Source organism: Lemur catta, chromosome 7 (genome assembly GCF_020740605.2).
Source record: "Lemur catta isolate mLemCat1 chromosome 7, mLemCat1.pri, whole genome shotgun sequence".
In the NCBI taxonomy this organism is placed as follows: Eukaryota; Metazoa; Chordata; class Mammalia; order Primates; family Lemuridae; genus Lemur; species Lemur catta.
This window is the reverse complement of record NC_059134.1, coordinates 30,879,719-30,896,959: the sequence shown is the minus strand read 5'-3', so window position 1 is coordinate 30,896,959 and position 17,241 is coordinate 30,879,719. Positions and strand designations below refer to the sequence as shown.

Sequence of the window (17,241 nt, the reverse complement as noted above, 5' to 3'; positions counted from 1 at the left end):
AAAATTTTTCTTGTTCTCCCCTTCCCTCTGTACTCAATATTTCTGAAAGCACCAAAGAGCTTTTTTGTGGGAGATTATCTTTCTATCCATCTATCTATCTAATTTCCAATTAAAAATTAAAACAGAAAGATTTAAAACACTAAAATATTAAGTATACCTTCCATTGCTTTCAGAGCAGTGATACCACGGCGTATCTCGCAGCCTCTGGAAAATTCCACTGTGCACTCATGAGAAGATGAGAATGAAAAGGCAAATGATCTCTTACTTTATTATGAAATAGGTTTTTGGCTTTTTATTTCCCTCTCAGACCATCTGAAAAGGTCTTGGGTACCCCGAAGCAGTCTTCAGAACCTACTTTGAGAACTGCTGTCAGAGATAACTGAAAGATGATCACATCTTTAATTGTAATGTATTTGCATATATTCAGCTTTGCAAAGCTCCTTCTAATAATGTAGTTTACAAAATCTGAACCAACAGGAAATGATATTTGTATGCGTATATCAACAAGGTAATTCTCTTTTTTGTCTCCAGTTATGGAAATTCTTGAAGCCGGATACTCCACTGGAATCTCGGATTTCTAAGCAGTGGTGTGAAATTGGTTTCCAAGGTGATGATCCTAAAACAGACTTTCGAGGAATGGGACTTCTGGGACTGTACAATTTACAGTAAGTAAAATGAAGCATAGTTGAGTGTTAACATGATATTCCTCATATTGAAATGACGAAGTTGAGTTATTCATTAGTTTCAAAAGCCACTTCCCAGAGGACCCCAAGGAAGCATTCAAGTCCCCTGAGAGGTAACTCAGGTTCATAAAATTTTAAAAGCTTCTACTACTTTCCTTCTATTTCAGCAACTTCATGGATTCTTAAAGCAAATCTCAAATATATTTTTTAAAAATTTTTATTATGAAAACTTTCAAACATATACGAAAACAGAGGGAAGATTGTAAAGAACCTCCTTATATTGATCACCCAGATTCAGTAATTGTCAAGGTTTTGAAATTCTGGCAACATTATTCTTTTGGCAGAAGAATGTTAATTAAAATCCTATACTTTCATGTCACCCTCATATTTCAATACATAGTTCTAAAAAAATCAATATTATTTACATTAATCACAATGCCATTGTCACACCTAACAAAATTAACAGTGATTTCTTGGTGTCATCTACATCCAGCCCATATTCAAATTTCCCAGTTCTCTCAAAAATGTCTTTTTACAATTGTTTTGTTCTAATGTAGTTCCATATAAGATCTACATATTGCACTTAGATAATATGTCCCTCAGGTCTTTTTTAATTAGAGCAGTCTCTACCCCACTGTCCCCTTCTTCCTCCCCTGCTACCTGGTGTCATTAACTTGTAGACAATTCCAGGTCAGTTGTCCTATAAAATGTCCCATGGTCTGGATTTGTCTGTTTGCACTTGTACCCATTCCCAGTATTTCCTGGAAAACTGGAGGTATTCGGAAAGGCATGAAGGGATTCAATGTGACATCACGGTGGGAGGTCTACCATGTCCTACCACTCTCAGCTCTGTGCTAAGATGGATCAGAAGGACCACAGCCTGATGGCTCCATTGTAAAGTCTCCCATCAGCCTTTCCTCCTTCCATGATCTTTACTGAACCAATTGTTCAAAAAGTACTTTTCTAACTCTGTTATTCTTCCCGTAATTGTTGGCTGGAATTCTGTAAAGACTAAATTTCCTTTATCAGCTATAGTTATTTGTTTCTCTAAAATGCAGGCAAGACAAATGCTCAATGTTTCTATTTAGTTGTCAATTCACAGAGTAAGGAATTGGTGCCCTGGTTCCCTTGTTAGTGATCAAAAAATATTTTTTGCTTTACCTATTTTTAAATACTATTTAACTCCTGTATTTTATATATTTATTGTGATTCAACTAATTGTGCTCATTATTTTTTTCATGCTTAAATTCAGCCATTTGTAGTCATTATTTTTTGAGCCAAAGGAATCCGGTCCCAGGTATGTCCTTTGACCCTACCCTATTAGTGAAGGTAGTGATGTATTTTTAAAAGAAATTAAGCCTTAGTCATTTTTGGTGACACCCAATTCCCCACCCCCATCTTGCATTTATTTTAAATTTAAGAAGTTTAATAATTACCCATTCTTTTATAGGATGTCTTAAGTGCTATATTATCTTGTAATGTGAGTGAATAGAAAGTAAATCTTAACGACAAAGACGGTGTTAAAATAAGTGGATAAATACCGCTGTTTTAAATAACTGGAACTGGGACAACTGGCCTCCCATTTAGGAAGAAAAAAATTAAATCTCTACTCATCTCATTTCACAAGTTGAAAGTCAAAAACTTTCCAACTTTTAGGAGAAAATCTTTAAGATATCAGAGTAAGAAGGGGTCTCTTAAAGATACAAACAGAAAAATCGTCAACTGAAAAAGAAGAATCAATAAATTTCTCACATTCAAATTGAAAGCTTGTGTAAGATAAGCCCCCATAAACAAAGTGAAACGAGGCAAGACTGACAGTCACATAAAGATAAAGGATCTACGTTCAGTATGTTATTCTCTATAAGGTCATTTGTCTTTATTTGAGGACATTTTCAGATATACTGAACCAAGAAATATGAACAGAGGAGACATAAAAGAGGAAACCCAGATGACCAACAAAAGTATGAAAAGAGACTCGGTCTCGTTAACCATCGTGGACGTGTGCATTAAAATTGCTGACTTTGACATTTTCTGAGAGGAAATTCAAGAGCTTGTTTTACCCTTTAGACTTATGCAGGAAATATGTACCCATCAAATTAAATAATACATGCTATTGTTTTATAATTGTCTCTATGAAGCACATTTTATGAATTATTTTTGAGGGTATGTAGCTTTTTGTACTTATTAGAAAACTTCATTACCCCTTTTCCCCAGAATAGAATTTTTTTTAACATATCTAAGTTCCATAAGATATTTTCATTCATCCAGAATTCAAATACCCAGTGAATATTCTCCAAGAAAAATGCATTTAGAAAACATCGTCTCTCATCTCTTGAGTCTCCCCCCTCTCTGCCCTTTGGCTGTCATGGCCCCACCATGTCCCGTCATTCAGGCTCCTGCCTGCCAAGGGCCCTCAAATGCTGAGCTGTCCTGCCCATCCCCTGTAACCCTTCTTAGTGATAAAGTGCTTGGCTCTCTGGGGAATGGTAAAGCTCATAATTACTTTTCAAATCTACTAGATACATTTCTGAATCTATGTGGCTTTCACAACTACCCTACCATGTTATTATATTTGGAAAATTCTATTACGAAAAATAGTTTGTTCTCTGAAAGAGCTGGAACAAGTGATAATCTGCTGCTGGTATCCATCTCTGAATCCAAAGTGGCCTCAAATTGGATTAAAATGAATATATTCAGTAGGTATGATTTTCTTTCCCTCTGACTGCAGGTATTTTGCGGAAAGGGATGCTACAGCAGCTCAGCAGGTCCTCTCTGACTCTCTTCATCCAAAATGCAGGTAATTGTTGAAAATAAAAGATAGATTAGGCTTTACAGATTGGGTAAAATTAACTTCATCTTCTGATAGATCTGTTGAAATTCTCTGAAAAGTCAACTCATCAAAAGTGAGGCTTAAAGCTCTTTTGGACAAGCCCTTGTGAAAAAGGAGGGTTAAAACTTCAGGTACTTATAGTAGGATTTAGGATGCAGAGTGGCACCATTCATGTGAGCTATGTATTTAAAGGGACTGAAAATGTCACTAGTGTTTAGGAAGATAGAAGAGGTGGGCACAGAGGAAGAGCAGGGTCTGGGAGAAAGAGTGCAGAGACAAGGGGGCAAGGCAGGGCAATAGGAGGGAGAATGGAAGGCTTGAAGTCAGGAACCAACTGAGAAAATCTGGAATTGCTGAGGCTTTTTTTTTTTTTTGAGTAAAATTCTAGATTCTAAATTATTTGCATTTTCGTTTACCTTTCTACATTTTTTTTTCTTTAACTGATTACATAAAGGGATATCACTAAAGAGGAAATAAGGTATTTTTTTTCTTTGCTTTTGTGTTTTATTGTATTTATTTTAGAAAAAGTATGGGTAAGAATTTTTAAAAGAAATATACATTTATGAAAAATTTTCAAAGAGCAAACCTTTCTCAACTTTGTATCTATTATAGGTAATTGTATTTGGGCTGTGTTTTAGTGAAAACCAGATTAGCCTAATCTGGTAGAAAATGTCCAAGAGCCTTTCTACAACCATGATTGAATCTGGTTGGTGAAACATTTTGAAGACTCACCTAAAGGCAGAACATCTCACCACGCATACTCTGATTCCATCTACTCCCAGAGAGGGGCATTTTATTTGGAAATTTTGTTGCCCAGAGCAAATTTGTTCTTCTATTAATATATTTATAATTTGATTATTATAAATATAGTTAGTATGTGTGTGTATTGGTTGCTCTTCTTATATGAGTTCCACTATTTTGCAATCATAGTTGCATGTCACTTTTTTATCCTCAGTATGATGGTAGGTTAGTTGTTAGTATTGATGTTTGCTAAATACATTCAAAATGTTATCATAATATTCTCAAAATTCAATACTAGGTTGACTTGGGTTTTTTTAAGGTTCATTAAGTCACATTACCCTTCCCAAATTTATATGTATAATCTTTTATAAGATTAAAAACTCATTTTCTTATATTTACTTTAAGAAAAACACTAAAATCACTTATCTCTTTCTTGATATATTACATGGTTAAAATCAAGCTATTTTAATTTTTTTAACTACATCTTCTGAATTGCATATTTCTGTAATATAGAGACTCTGACCTCCCTCTAATTAAAATTGGCTGGGAAGTCTGTGTGTGCCGTCAGGTGGCATTTCCTAAAGGAACGTCAGCCAGAAGACATGAAGCCTCCATGGTCCTTGGAAAGTGACAATAAGTTTAAAATATTTTTGATTAACCATTGGAGGGGAATTAATTTTGTCTATGAGTCATTCTCAAAGAAAGACCTTATAGTTGTATCTCCTGTGTCAGACATGAGAGAGAGGAGGGATTGAGGGTTTATGTGACTATTCTCATTTAAGAATAGATTAGAATTCATGTGTGTATGCATGTGTGTGTAGTCATGTAGATAAAATTACCATGCTTTATCCCTCAAGCTACAATAAACTGAATAAAGTTTGTGTACTGATTACTTCAAATTGATGGTAAATGTCACTGAATACAAATCAGAGCGTTTTGAAAATTCTAGTCCTTCTTCACCAATGTCTGAAAGAAGAATATATTGATCAATTACGATATCAACATCGGCCCTGAAAAGCCCTGAATATTTCAGGTGTTCAATCGGGAGATATGCTAAGGAAAGCTCTTTCATGTGTGTCCCTTGGCAAGCATGATACTTTACTGCTCTTGCAAATATCCGTCTCTCAAGTCCTACAGTAACTTGAGGGATAAAAGTAGATTCAAGTGTAAGAGGAGAAATTTTGACTGTTGGTTTTTGCTTTTGTTTGTTTCTTCCCAAAGAGAGAGAGCCAATCTGTTGGGGCCAGTATGTCTTAGAAGTAATCAAATGAGTAGAGGTCATTTGGCCTTTTCTTATATTTCCAAAGCAGATAGAGATTTAATTTAACAAATATAGAGACACTATGTATTGACAAAGCCTTGTTGAAGAGAAAATAGATGTGTATATATTCTTATATATAAAATTTCTTAAATTTCACACATCACTCATTTTAGTTTGGCTATGAGTCTTTTAAGGTAAAAATCTCCTGATGGCTCTTTGGCTGACTGTTTGGTTTTTGTCTAGAAGTTACACTTTAAAACAAGTGGCATATTTTAACATGATTTAAAAGCAATTACTTTGAATTATAGCCAGTCATTTACAGAGCAGAAAGTACATATAGCTAAATATCAATTTTGCATGATGTTTTTGTGATTGTATGTTGTATGTACTAAGTGTGTGTTTTGTAGTGTTTGCTGTGTATTTTAGAGAATTCTCCTTTCTCCTACTTGGGTGGAAACCAAGTGTGTGTTTTAACTCTGGTGTTAAATTTTATTGAGTTCAAATGTTAACTACAGTTTTCAGGGTTAAAACACTGCATGAAAGTTATGTCAGACACAAAGAAGAGTGGAACATGGTTCCTGCCTACAAGAGTTGGCAGTATGGAGGAGAATGGGGCAGATGCCCGAGTACACCAAGTAATAGGATGTGAGGCAGCATTTCTAGAATGTTCCCATGATAGAACATTTTCTTCAGTCTTATTCAGAAGCTCAACTTATAAAAGAGATTAAAGTGTAGCTGCTATGGCTTAGCTGAGTCAACTTGGCCCAAAGAAATACCACGGTACTTATCAGAACATAATTTTTAAGACCTATAAACCCTTCCTTCCTCTCACCCTTCCATCCTCCTCCTCTCCCTCTCTACTTTCCTTCCGTCTTTCCCTCTTTCCTTCTGTCCCTCCCCCCTTGCTTCCTTTCTTCTTTTCTTTCTTTTACTGACTCCATCATTTATTTGGCATCTGCTGTGTACCAGACATCACAAAAAAAGGTTGAGTAGGATAAATGCCATTAGATAAAACCAAACAGAATGCAGTGGGGACTCGAGTTGGTGAGGTAACATTTAGTTAGAGGAGACAGAGATGCCAGGTAAGGTTTCATGGAGGAGATGTTTGATAATTAATGAAAGTGTAAAAGAGTATCTTAATGTTTGGCCTTTAGGGCTGTCTTTGACGGCTGTACAAAGGTGAATAGTGGGTAAATAGCATGGCCTTAAATGATTCCATTTCTGAGCTCCGTATAAATTGTATTGTGGCTTTTAAAGTCGATAGCATTTAAGTTGATTAGTGTTGGATAACTGAGTTACAGACGTCTCTGCATATAGTTAACAGCTTTAACATAAGCATTAAAAGAGAAAAGTACCAATTAGAGATTAAATCTTATTTATTTACTTATTAATTCATTCATCTACTCAGCAAATTCAGCAAAGCAGAATGGGAAAAGAAAAGGATGGATAAAGCAATTGGGTGAGTATGGCATCTCATATATAAAGATTGTCAATCTGACCCAGAACCAGAGCAAAAATGTCCTGAGAGCACTGTGAAGGAAAACAGGATGAAATTCCACTTGTCCTGATGGAAATATATAATCCAGTTGAATTTTTAAAAGTATTTTTTATATGTTTTTGGATTTATCTGTTTGATTATGTTGATATTACTTTGCCCATGACCAGCTGACAGGGTAGAAAGTTATAATTGTATGGAAATGACTTCCAGAAATCATTTAGAATTGTATTTGGTCGTTTTCTTTTTTTTTTTTTTTTTTTGAGACAGAGTGTCACTTTGTTGCCCTGGCTAGAGTGAGTGCTGTGACGTCAGCCTAGCTCACAGCAACCTCAACCTCCTGGGCTTAAAGCGATCCTACTGCCTCAGCCTCCCGAGTAGCTGGGACTACAGGCGTGCGCCACCATGCCCGGCTAATTTTTTATATATTTTAGTTGGCCAGCTAATTTGTTTCTATTTTTAGTAGAGACGGGGTCTTGCTCCTGCTCAGGCTGGTCTCGAACTCCTGAGCTCGAGCGATCCACCCGCCTCGGCCTCCCAGAGTGCTAGGATTACAGGCGTGAGCCACCGCACCCGGCCTGTATTTGGTAGTTTTCTTTTAAGGATTTCTATCAAGTGTTGGGCTACTGGATAAAAATTTACTTTAGAATTTTTTTTTTTAACAATGCCCCATTTCATGCAAAAATATTTGTGAACAGAAAACTTTTTTTCTGTGCTGGAGTTATATTAGCAAAGAGAATTTAAGAACTCAGTTTTCTTCCATTTTTAGTAGATATGTAGAAAAGGACCTAGAAAATATACACTGTGTTAAGATATTTATTTAAATTTTTTCTCATCTTTAAAGTAGTAAATGATTTATTATAGAGAATTTAGAAAATATGAGAAAGTAATCAAAAAAATTACTCAATCTTATTACTCTAGCATACTCATATTCATATTTTGTATCATTTAGGCTGGCCTTTTTTCCATGCACATCTGTGTATGTTTAATAAAACTCAGCTTGTTCTATCCATAATGTTTTATATCCTGCTTATTCTTTTAAAATATAATTTTAATCAGCTATAATATGTTATATGAGATTACCCCAATTTATTTCATTTGTCATCTTTTTTAGAATATTTGTATAGTTTTCAAGTTATTGCCATTATAAATAATGCAGTGATGAATATCCTTGTCTATAAAGCTTGGTCCACTTTGGATTTTTTTTCTATCATATGTTTGGAAATGGAATTGCCAAGTCAAAGCATATGAACTTTCAATTCTCTTGATAACATATCATTGAAATTTTCTAGTAAATGACAAAAGTCAAGGTTTCGATAGGGTAGAGAGAGGGAAGAGCAACAGCTTGCCACTCTAATAATTTAATGGTAATTTAAAAATCAGATTAGCATTTTTTTAAGTGCTTATTTCCCATATGTGACACATGGTTGGTTTTATGGTTTACACCTTACAGGTACTCATTTGCAATTGTGGGCATCAATATAACTGACCTGGCATATAATCTACTGGTTAGCGGAGCTCTAAAAACCCATTTCTACAACATTGCCCCAGAGGCTCCAACGTTGTCTCACTTCCAACAAACGTTCTGTAAGTGTCCTATTGCTTAATTATCGATATCAGTTTCTATAAAACACTCCACACAAGGCTTGAAGCTGTGAGGTCTTTGTGATTTGGCTGCTTTGGGGGCCTTGAATTTCCTCTTTTGGTTTTAATTTTGTTTTCTCATTCAAAAACCTACATTTATATTTTCAGGCATGGTGGATTTTTCTCTTTCCTGGCTCTTGTGTAATATCCAATGTATCAATATCAGGTCTGACTCAAAGACATCATGGTGTTTTTCGTCCTCTGTTCTCATGGCATAGCTCTCAAAAGTGCATGTTCTGAAGACAGCCTGAGTCAACTCCCAGATCTATATTTTAGCAGAAATGAAATGTCCAAGAAGGGATTAGAAGATAAAGTTGAAAAAGCTTCCCAGAAATTAGAACAAAAAGGCATAGATGAAAAATAGAAAATAAAAAGATTGAAAATTAAAGGACCCTTCCAGGAAGTCTTATGTCTGAAAAATAGAAGTGCCAGAAAAATAACAGTGAAAACTAAGGGAAGGAATCAAAGAAATAAATCAAGAAAAATTTTCAGAACTGAAGGATAAGTTTTCATATTTAAAGTAGTAAGCACCAAAATAATAGATTAATATAGACCCACCCCAAGATCAATATCATTAGGAAATTTGATGACACTGGAAACAGATGATCCTGAAAATTTCCAAAGCTGTCACATAAGGAATTGGGAATGAAGGTGACATTGGACTTCTCAACAGCAACATTGTACTCTAGAAGACAGTGGAGTACTGTCTTCAAAAATTAAGAGAATATTTTTAAAACTAAGGAAATATGATTTCTAGTTTAGAATTCTAACTTACCAATTAATTATGGAAATAGAATAAAGACATTTTTTCAGATGCAAAGTCTTAAACCTTTTACTTCCATGTACGTTTATCAGAAAGCTCCTGAAGGGTATGTTTCCCCCAAATAAGATAGTAATCCTAAAGGGATAAATGGGATCTGGAAAACAGGAAATCTATTCCAGAAGAGTAGTGAAGGGAATCTTCAGGATGAGGGTGAAGGGAAAGCTCAAGATGATATTTATGCAATAGGCTGAAAATAAAAAATCTAGATTTTAGAAAGTCAGAAGGCTCTGGGAGAGACTCTTCGAAGAAAATGACATTGATAGACTATCTACCATGTTTGAACACATTGAGAGGACATTGACATACTTAGGGGATAGTTTAGGGTTAAATTAAGTAGAAAACTGAGCAAATGAACAATGAAGGCTGTTATTAATACTAGGTAAAGAAAAGTGTGAGAAAGTAAGTGACCATGGGGCTGGGGTGGGTGAAAGGAAGCTAAATCTTCAATAAAGATTTATAAAAGTAAGTAAAAAAAAAAAAAGCAATGGAAAGCATGTTATTCAGAGTTATAAATAATCAAAATAATCAGCTGAAAGTGTTGAAATGTTGCTTTAGGGAACCAGGAATTAGGGCAGGATATACTGCTATTTTTTGTTTGGTTTGGTTTGGTTTTTTGTTTTTGTAGTAAGACTTGTTAAACTATTTGACTCTGAACTACACGTATGTATAACTTAGATAAAAATCAGTAGGAAATTTTAAAACACATATACTGTATACTTGTTAATGGAAAATGTAAGTCCCTTAAATACATTAATTTCAGCTCCTACTTCAGCAATTGAATGATCATATTCACTCCTGCAACAATTCTGACCATCTCCAACAGTGTTATTGAGGTTTTACTACAGATTGGATTCTGTGCCAAGGAAGACAGGAAGCTAAACAAATAATCGAAATGTAGTAGGAAGAATTTTGTGATTGAGGAAGTAAAGATACTGTTTTTAAAAATTGAAAAGGCCTAGAGCTGGCACAGCTCACTCAGTCTGGGACTCAGGGAAAGCTCCCCAAAGCAGATGCCACTTTTGATGGGACCTGAAGGATGAGTGGCAGAAAATAAAGCAATGGTGGCTAAGTGGTCCAGCAAAGGCCATCAAGCAAAAGAATATGTGGATTGAAGGAATAGACTGTAGGACTTGAGAGGATGGTGACAAGAGATGACATTAGAAATGTAAGAGTGGGGACTGGAGGTAAAACCAGAAGAGCTTTGAAAACCATGTCAAAAGCATAAACATGTAGATAAATAAAACCTCTTGCTGTGTTTCCCTAGCCCCTTATACTTACTCTATACTTATGCTATTCTATATATACCATACTCTTAGGGAAATCAGGGAAGCAGTTTTGAGTGGAATAGAATGAATTTGGTTCTGGGTATACTGACTGAGGGTAAGTTCCTCTTGGGAAATCCATATGGAGCTGCAGAGTGGCCATTCTGATGTGAGGCTCTGGAGCTCTGAAGAGTTAGAGGGCTCGTGCTGCGGATTTGGGATCCATCAGCACCAAAGAGAATATCAGAGCCACGTGGTGGGGGAGCTTGCCCAGGAAAGAATCAGAATCATAAGGAATTGGTATTTAAGGGTAGGAACATCTGTTTTGTTCACTGTGGTATCCTCAGCACAAAGCTGGTAGAGAGCAGGTGCTCGGTAACTATTTACTGGAGGGAGGGAGGGAAGGATGGATGGATGGGAAGCTATAATACTGGACAATGTTGGCAGGGGGAAGGGGAGTCTAGTTTCTCTGGAAAAATTTAGCCTTGGCCTGGATTGATACGCTTCCAAGAGAATTCTAGCCCAGATGAACAAGCAGATTACTTATTTCCCAAGGCCCTCACCAGGTTTTGGAAGCAGCAGCAATCCCCCTGTGGACAGGGGTGGGGTGGGGTGGTGGCAGAGGGACTCAGGGCTCTCCAGGGGAAGCAAACAGTGCCCCAGATTCATTGTTCCTCCATCAGACATGATCAGTTCTGTACGTCTCCTCTGTAATATTCTTGCAATTACCTATGTCCTTGCAGATGTCTCTGCTCTCTGCTAACCGAATGCAGTGAAGCAAAACCAAAGTACATTCAAGCAGCAACAAATATGCTTTAGGCTTGAGCTGGAAAGTCAAATTAGTATTCAAAATAAGTATTTCATCTAGGTTGAAGAATATAAGAATATAAAAGCTCCGTCCTTCTGACTTCACAGTATTATTCAGTGACCATGGAATACTGCCAAGGCAGTATGTTAAAAAAATTGCATTCAATTCTAAAGCTCTGCTGAACACACAGTCCCATTGAAGTGAACTGAGGTTAGGTGTAATGAGCAGAAGGAAAGTACAATGGCCAGAAGAGGAAAAGGAAATATTTTTTCTCTAACCTCCAAAGGAAGGAACTATTCAGTAGGAATAAGAACCAGAAGGAACAGAATGTACCGGAAAAGGCAGCCTGTTGCAGTAGTAGAAAGGCAGCTGATTTCAGGGCTCAGCTTCCAACTTCCAGCTGTAACTGTAATTGTATACCATTCTAGTATCTTGTCTAAGTCCCACGTCCTTGTCTGCAAAATAGAGATATAATATTTGTATCACCTACTCCACAAAGCTGTTATAAGAATTAAATGAGATACTATAAGCAGTAGCCTGGCCTCTGTTTTCTCCCTCTCCTTTGCATGTCACTTTGTGAGCTTCCTTAGCTAACAAATCATCAGCTGAAATCATATACCTATCTGCCTCTCTCCAAGAGACTGAGAATCAGGTAGCCCGGGAACTCTACCTTTTTCTTCATCCTCAGTACCTACTACTGTGTCTGTTACATATTTGGTCATCGGCAGATGGGTCAGTGACCAACTGACCAAATGAATTTTGGAAGACTCTGTAATTTATATAAATGAATGGAGTTTTATGACCATATTATAATAGGTACTTTGGGAGCCAGGCCACCATTTTTGCATTTTGATTAAGATCATGTTATATGGTCTCTAATTAGTTTCTTGATTGGCTAGAGAAAGAGAAGCGCAGGGAATCAGTCTGCAAGCTTTAGAGGAAGGAGCCTGAGATTATGAGCCACCCCCACTGCTATCTTTACCCTGGCCCTTCAAACCTTTCAAGATGTTTTTCTGTAATTGCACGTAAGGCAGAAACATGGGGAAACCAAATGGATGTGCATTCTTCTATAACTTTGTCACAGTGCATCACCCTTATGGTGAGTTGCCAATATACCTGCACATTATAGAAAAGTGAACATTTTTATGTACATTGCAGAAAAGTGAATTCTTCATTAAATGGTGATTTTTTTTCACAGTGCTTATCGTTGTCAGTAGGAGTAAAGATGCTGTCACTCATGAAATACTAATGAGTGCCTCATGGATGATTTTAATTTATAGTGCTGGAAACCTGACTCTACATACAAAATAGCTCAGGTGTGTTTATTTGAGCTTAGAGAGCAGTCAGGAAAATTATGTGTGTATTTTATATAGTAACAAGAAAATTATAAATTATCATAGATTTCTTTGAGAACCATAAAAATTGTAATATTTAGAAGGAAGCTAAGGGAATTTACTTAGAAAAGAGAGCGTATTCTAGACCAAAGCTTCTCAACTTTAGTGACATGAGATTCATCTTACTGAATTCCAAGTCTGGTTAAATCTGGAAGGATCTGTATTTTTTACTAGTACCCCAGACTATTCTTGGGGCATTTTAGGAGTTTTCCCAGTCCCTGAAATGGACAGATGGCTGAATTCTTTTTGTTGAATAAGATACTGAAATCAGAGGAAACATGTTTCTGTTGATGTGCACTAAAACAGCCAGATGACAAGCAGATTCCAAATCATGGCATGTGAGGAATGGTGAGAAGAAAAAGAAATTCTTAACCTGGAAAAGAGACACGCTGGGGGCATGAAGCACACTTCCAGTACTTGCGCTGGAGAAGGGTTGAATTTGTTCTATGAAATACAGGGCAACAGATTTTGGCCCAGGGGGAGGAAGAACATTTAAGAATCAGGTTTCTCATCCATGGAACAGTCAGTGTTGTCATCAGAGAAGTTCGTGCCTGGCAGCCTCCTTGAGGAATCCAAGCATCAAATGAACAGAGACAGATGAGATGGCTCCTAGGGTGGCTGATACCTCTGATCTGAGGCTCTTCTGGTGTGGCCTGGTCCCCAGGACAGTGGTAGTGGGCCCTGGCTTGCATAACCCAGAGGCCAGTTGGGCAATGGTTGATGTGTGCCCCTGTCAGAAGTATTCAAAGCAGTCATGTCAGTTATTGTGTGTCAGGGCCCAAAGACAGGCTACTCTTAAAAGAAATGGAACAGTCAACCCAAAAGAAATGTAAAATAAACAAATTCTCTCTCTTCTCCTCCTCCTGTGTTTGTAGAGAAACCGCATGCTTAAAGATGTGAAAGCTTACTTACCGATATAATGAGATGAGTAACCAGAGGGGTGAGTCTGTGGGAGTGACCTACAACTGGCAGTGTGTGTTGGGGGCAGTGAAGGTCACTTCAAATTCTGTATTATAGTGACATATGAGTAAACATTTTTAAAAATCACTTTAGAGCAGGGGACCCCAAACTATGGTTGAGTTGTATAATTATTTCATTATGTATTGCAATGTAATAATAATAGAAAAAAAAAGCACAATAAATGTAATGCGCTTGAATCATCCTGAAACCATACCCCCCCATCCCCAATCCCTGGAAAAATTGTCTTCCATGAAAACGGTCCCTGGTGCCAAAAAGTTTGGGGACCACTGCTTTATGGAACTATGTTGAAGGTTTCCTGGACAAGCTAGTTACCAGAAAACAAAAGCTACCCATTTTTTTTTAACTGTTAGAATTGCGCATGTTTGTTCCAAATTCTTTTCCCATCCCCCCACCCCCAATCATGTCCACTGCTCACTCCTTCCCCATTTCCATTTATACAGGAGGTGGGACAGCAAGGATTCCAACTGGGTTCCTGGCTCCTATTTTCTACTGCCTTCTAACATTAAGACAAAGACAAGCTTGTGTAATGCCTGTTTTTCTTTTTTTTTAAAACTAGGATTATTTCCTTAAATACTTTTCTTCTTAATACATAGATAACACCTGAGCTTGCAATGAGTTTATTATATACAAATATCGAATGTGAATTGAATTGACATTTCAATTCTAAGTGTGTGGATAAAAAGCAAACAAACAAATATGGTGGAGGGAGGAGGAACAGTGGGGAAGAGAACACAATGCATAGGTTCTTGTATCAGATAGTTAACATTTATCCCCCCCCAATTTTTCCAATCCAGATCATTCATAGACAACATATTTGAGACACAAAAGCACTTCAATATGAAATTATGCTTCTGAGCAAGGAAGTCTTATTAACAATTTCATGTAGTTTAATGACCAGTCTTTGTTGTTCAGAGTTAATTTACAATTTTTATCATCTCATAATAGATTGTCAGAATGCATTTGTTTGATTTGTCAGGGTAATTTAAAACTTTAGTTAAACCGAATATCGAGAGAAAAAAAGGCTGAGTGGAATAATTTTGAAAAATTGGACCATTATGTTAATTTAATTAGGAGGGGAAGGATGAAGTAGTCACTGTCAGCCTTTCAGAGTGTGTTCCCAATGTGATTCAGATTCAAGAAACAGCAGAATGGATTTGTCTTCCTGCTCCAGAAGAGAATAATACCCGGACCAACTGTAAAAAGCTTGCAGATTCTGCTGCACTGGTTTTAAAGAATAATCTTAAACAGTGGTATTTGCTGTATTTTGATGTCTTCTTGAAACTCCATGGTTGACGTTGTTTGGTCCAACATCTCCTCCAGCATGCAGGATGATTTTGAATGTGGTTGAAGGACTTTTTCCTCTGCATTCTTATCATTGTCTTATCTCTAACAGGCTATTTGATGCACGAATTTCATAAGTTTTGGATTGAAGAGGACCCCATGGACATAATGGAATTTAATCGTGTGCGAGAGAAATTCCGCAAGAGAATCATCAAACAGCTGCAGAACCCAGACATGGCGCTGTGCCCACATTTTGCTGCCTCGGAAGGTTTAATCAACATGTAGTCGCCCACGCTGGTTTTAATGGATACCCTGGAACACTGCCTCATTGTCTTGTTAGATCTCCGCTTAGGTCACAGCTCACACACTGAATGCACACAGTGATTGTATGCATGCCTTTTGGTACAGTATTTTCATCTCTTGGTCATAATTCCAAGATCCCCAGATACCACTATTTCTGGAGTATCTGTCATCCAGTGACTGCTCATATTGTGGCATTATGCAGTGTTACATCTTGCCTTGATACCCAGGTATGGAGAGAGTTTTCTATTTTTTTAGATTTTTTTTCCTCCCCCCTCATAATTCAGCATTAAAGAATTGTATTTCTCTAGCTGTATTTTGTATGTAAGAGGTTTAGCTGAATCTTGTTCTGTGAAAACCCTTTAATTTATTGATATGTTTCATGACTACTGCTGCTAGCTTTTCAAGCCAAGTTCATGCTTGGACCTCATTCTGATAAAGTATAAGACTTTAAAATTATACAGACAGACACATGATAAGCCAAACTGTTCCTGCAAACATAGCTGCGCTTCATGACAATGTAACGAGGCTTACAAGAAGTCGCTTTAGGTAGGAGCTGTTTCTGTTTGAAATACTGCAGAATTATACTGTAACTCCCCCCGCCCCCAGTTGCAACTGTGTCATAGTCATCTGGATGTCAAATTAGCTTATTCCCATAATTTCACGGACTTGGATGCCTAAATATGTTCATGATGCGTGGAGCCGCAAAAAAGAAGTAAACATATTTCAAAAGCTGCAAAAGGTTTTTCACTGCCTGCCTCTTGCTGAGCTCAGAGTTACACCCTGGCACTGTTCTGATCCAAGCACCTTTACTTGGGGAACTAAGTGCTGACTGGTTTGTTTTCTATGTCAAGGAACAATATTAAAAAACAATTTGTAAGAAAATGTGAGGCAAGAGAGCGACCTAAGCTATGTCACTCTGCAATATTTCTTGAAAATAATGACCTTGTCTTGTATCACTGAAAGAAGTAAATTGCTTGGAAGGGGAAAAGTCAAATCATTCCAAAACTGCTAAAAATTATTTTAAAAACCGTGATTTAGTTTGGAATTATGATTGTAGTCTGTTGAATAGTATTTACCATGGCATTTCATACCCATGGTATTTTATACCTTCTGACTATCAATTTTAGTATTATTAGATGTTTGTGTAATCACTTGCTTCTTTAAATGAATTTTGAGTACTGCCTAATTGTCAGTTATATGAATAAATTACATGTCATTCTACTGAAACATATAGTGGCTTTCATTTTAATATTATTGTGCTCGTACAGCTTCTGAATATGCAAATCCATGAGTGGGTAGAATGCCAAAGGCAGATAACCTGGAGCTGACTATAAATCATGCCATCATTCAGGGTTCCCAGGTATGGGTTAGAATGTATTATGTCTGAGAGACGTCTTTAATCTTGAGACCTAATGGTGCTTTAATGAAAGAACAAGATCCAGCTTTGTCTTCATAACTTCCTATGAAGGCTGCCTTGGCTACTGCTAGACAGCCAACAGCGCAGAAATACTAGCTTCCCATTGTTTCCTTGCCTAGTCTAACCCCTCTGGGAATTCCACTATCCTTTGCCTTCCGGCCATGTACCAGGTGGCAGCATTCTGCAATGCTTCTGTTACAGCCCTGTGCTCTCTCTCAGAAGGGGGAGAAAGGGGGCAGAAGGGGGTTAGTTAACACATGATGTGTACAATGCATAATGACAAGAATATATATTCCTCCTGAGCAAGTGAGAACTTGT

At 37.0% G+C, this 17,241-nt stretch overlaps 1 protein-coding gene across 1 annotated transcript in view; it reads left to right on the top strand.

Annotated features, from left to right (window-relative positions):
* Window positions 1-16,734, top strand: part of ELMOD1 (ELMO domain containing 1) — a 28,303-nt gene extending 11,569 nt beyond the window's left edge. The window contains exons 5-9 of the mRNA XM_045556673.1: window positions 532-665; window positions 3,412-3,480; window positions 6,924-6,974; window positions 8,464-8,597; window positions 15,316-16,734. Of these exons, the coding sequence (XP_045412629.1) occupies window positions 532-665; window positions 3,412-3,480; window positions 6,924-6,974; window positions 8,464-8,597; window positions 15,316-15,488 (561 nt within the window). The 3' untranslated portion in view covers window positions 15,489-16,734. The remainder of the gene's footprint in view (window positions 1-531; window positions 666-3,411; window positions 3,481-6,923; window positions 6,975-8,463; window positions 8,598-15,315) is intronic.
* Window positions 16,735-17,241: the final 507 nt, after the last annotated feature.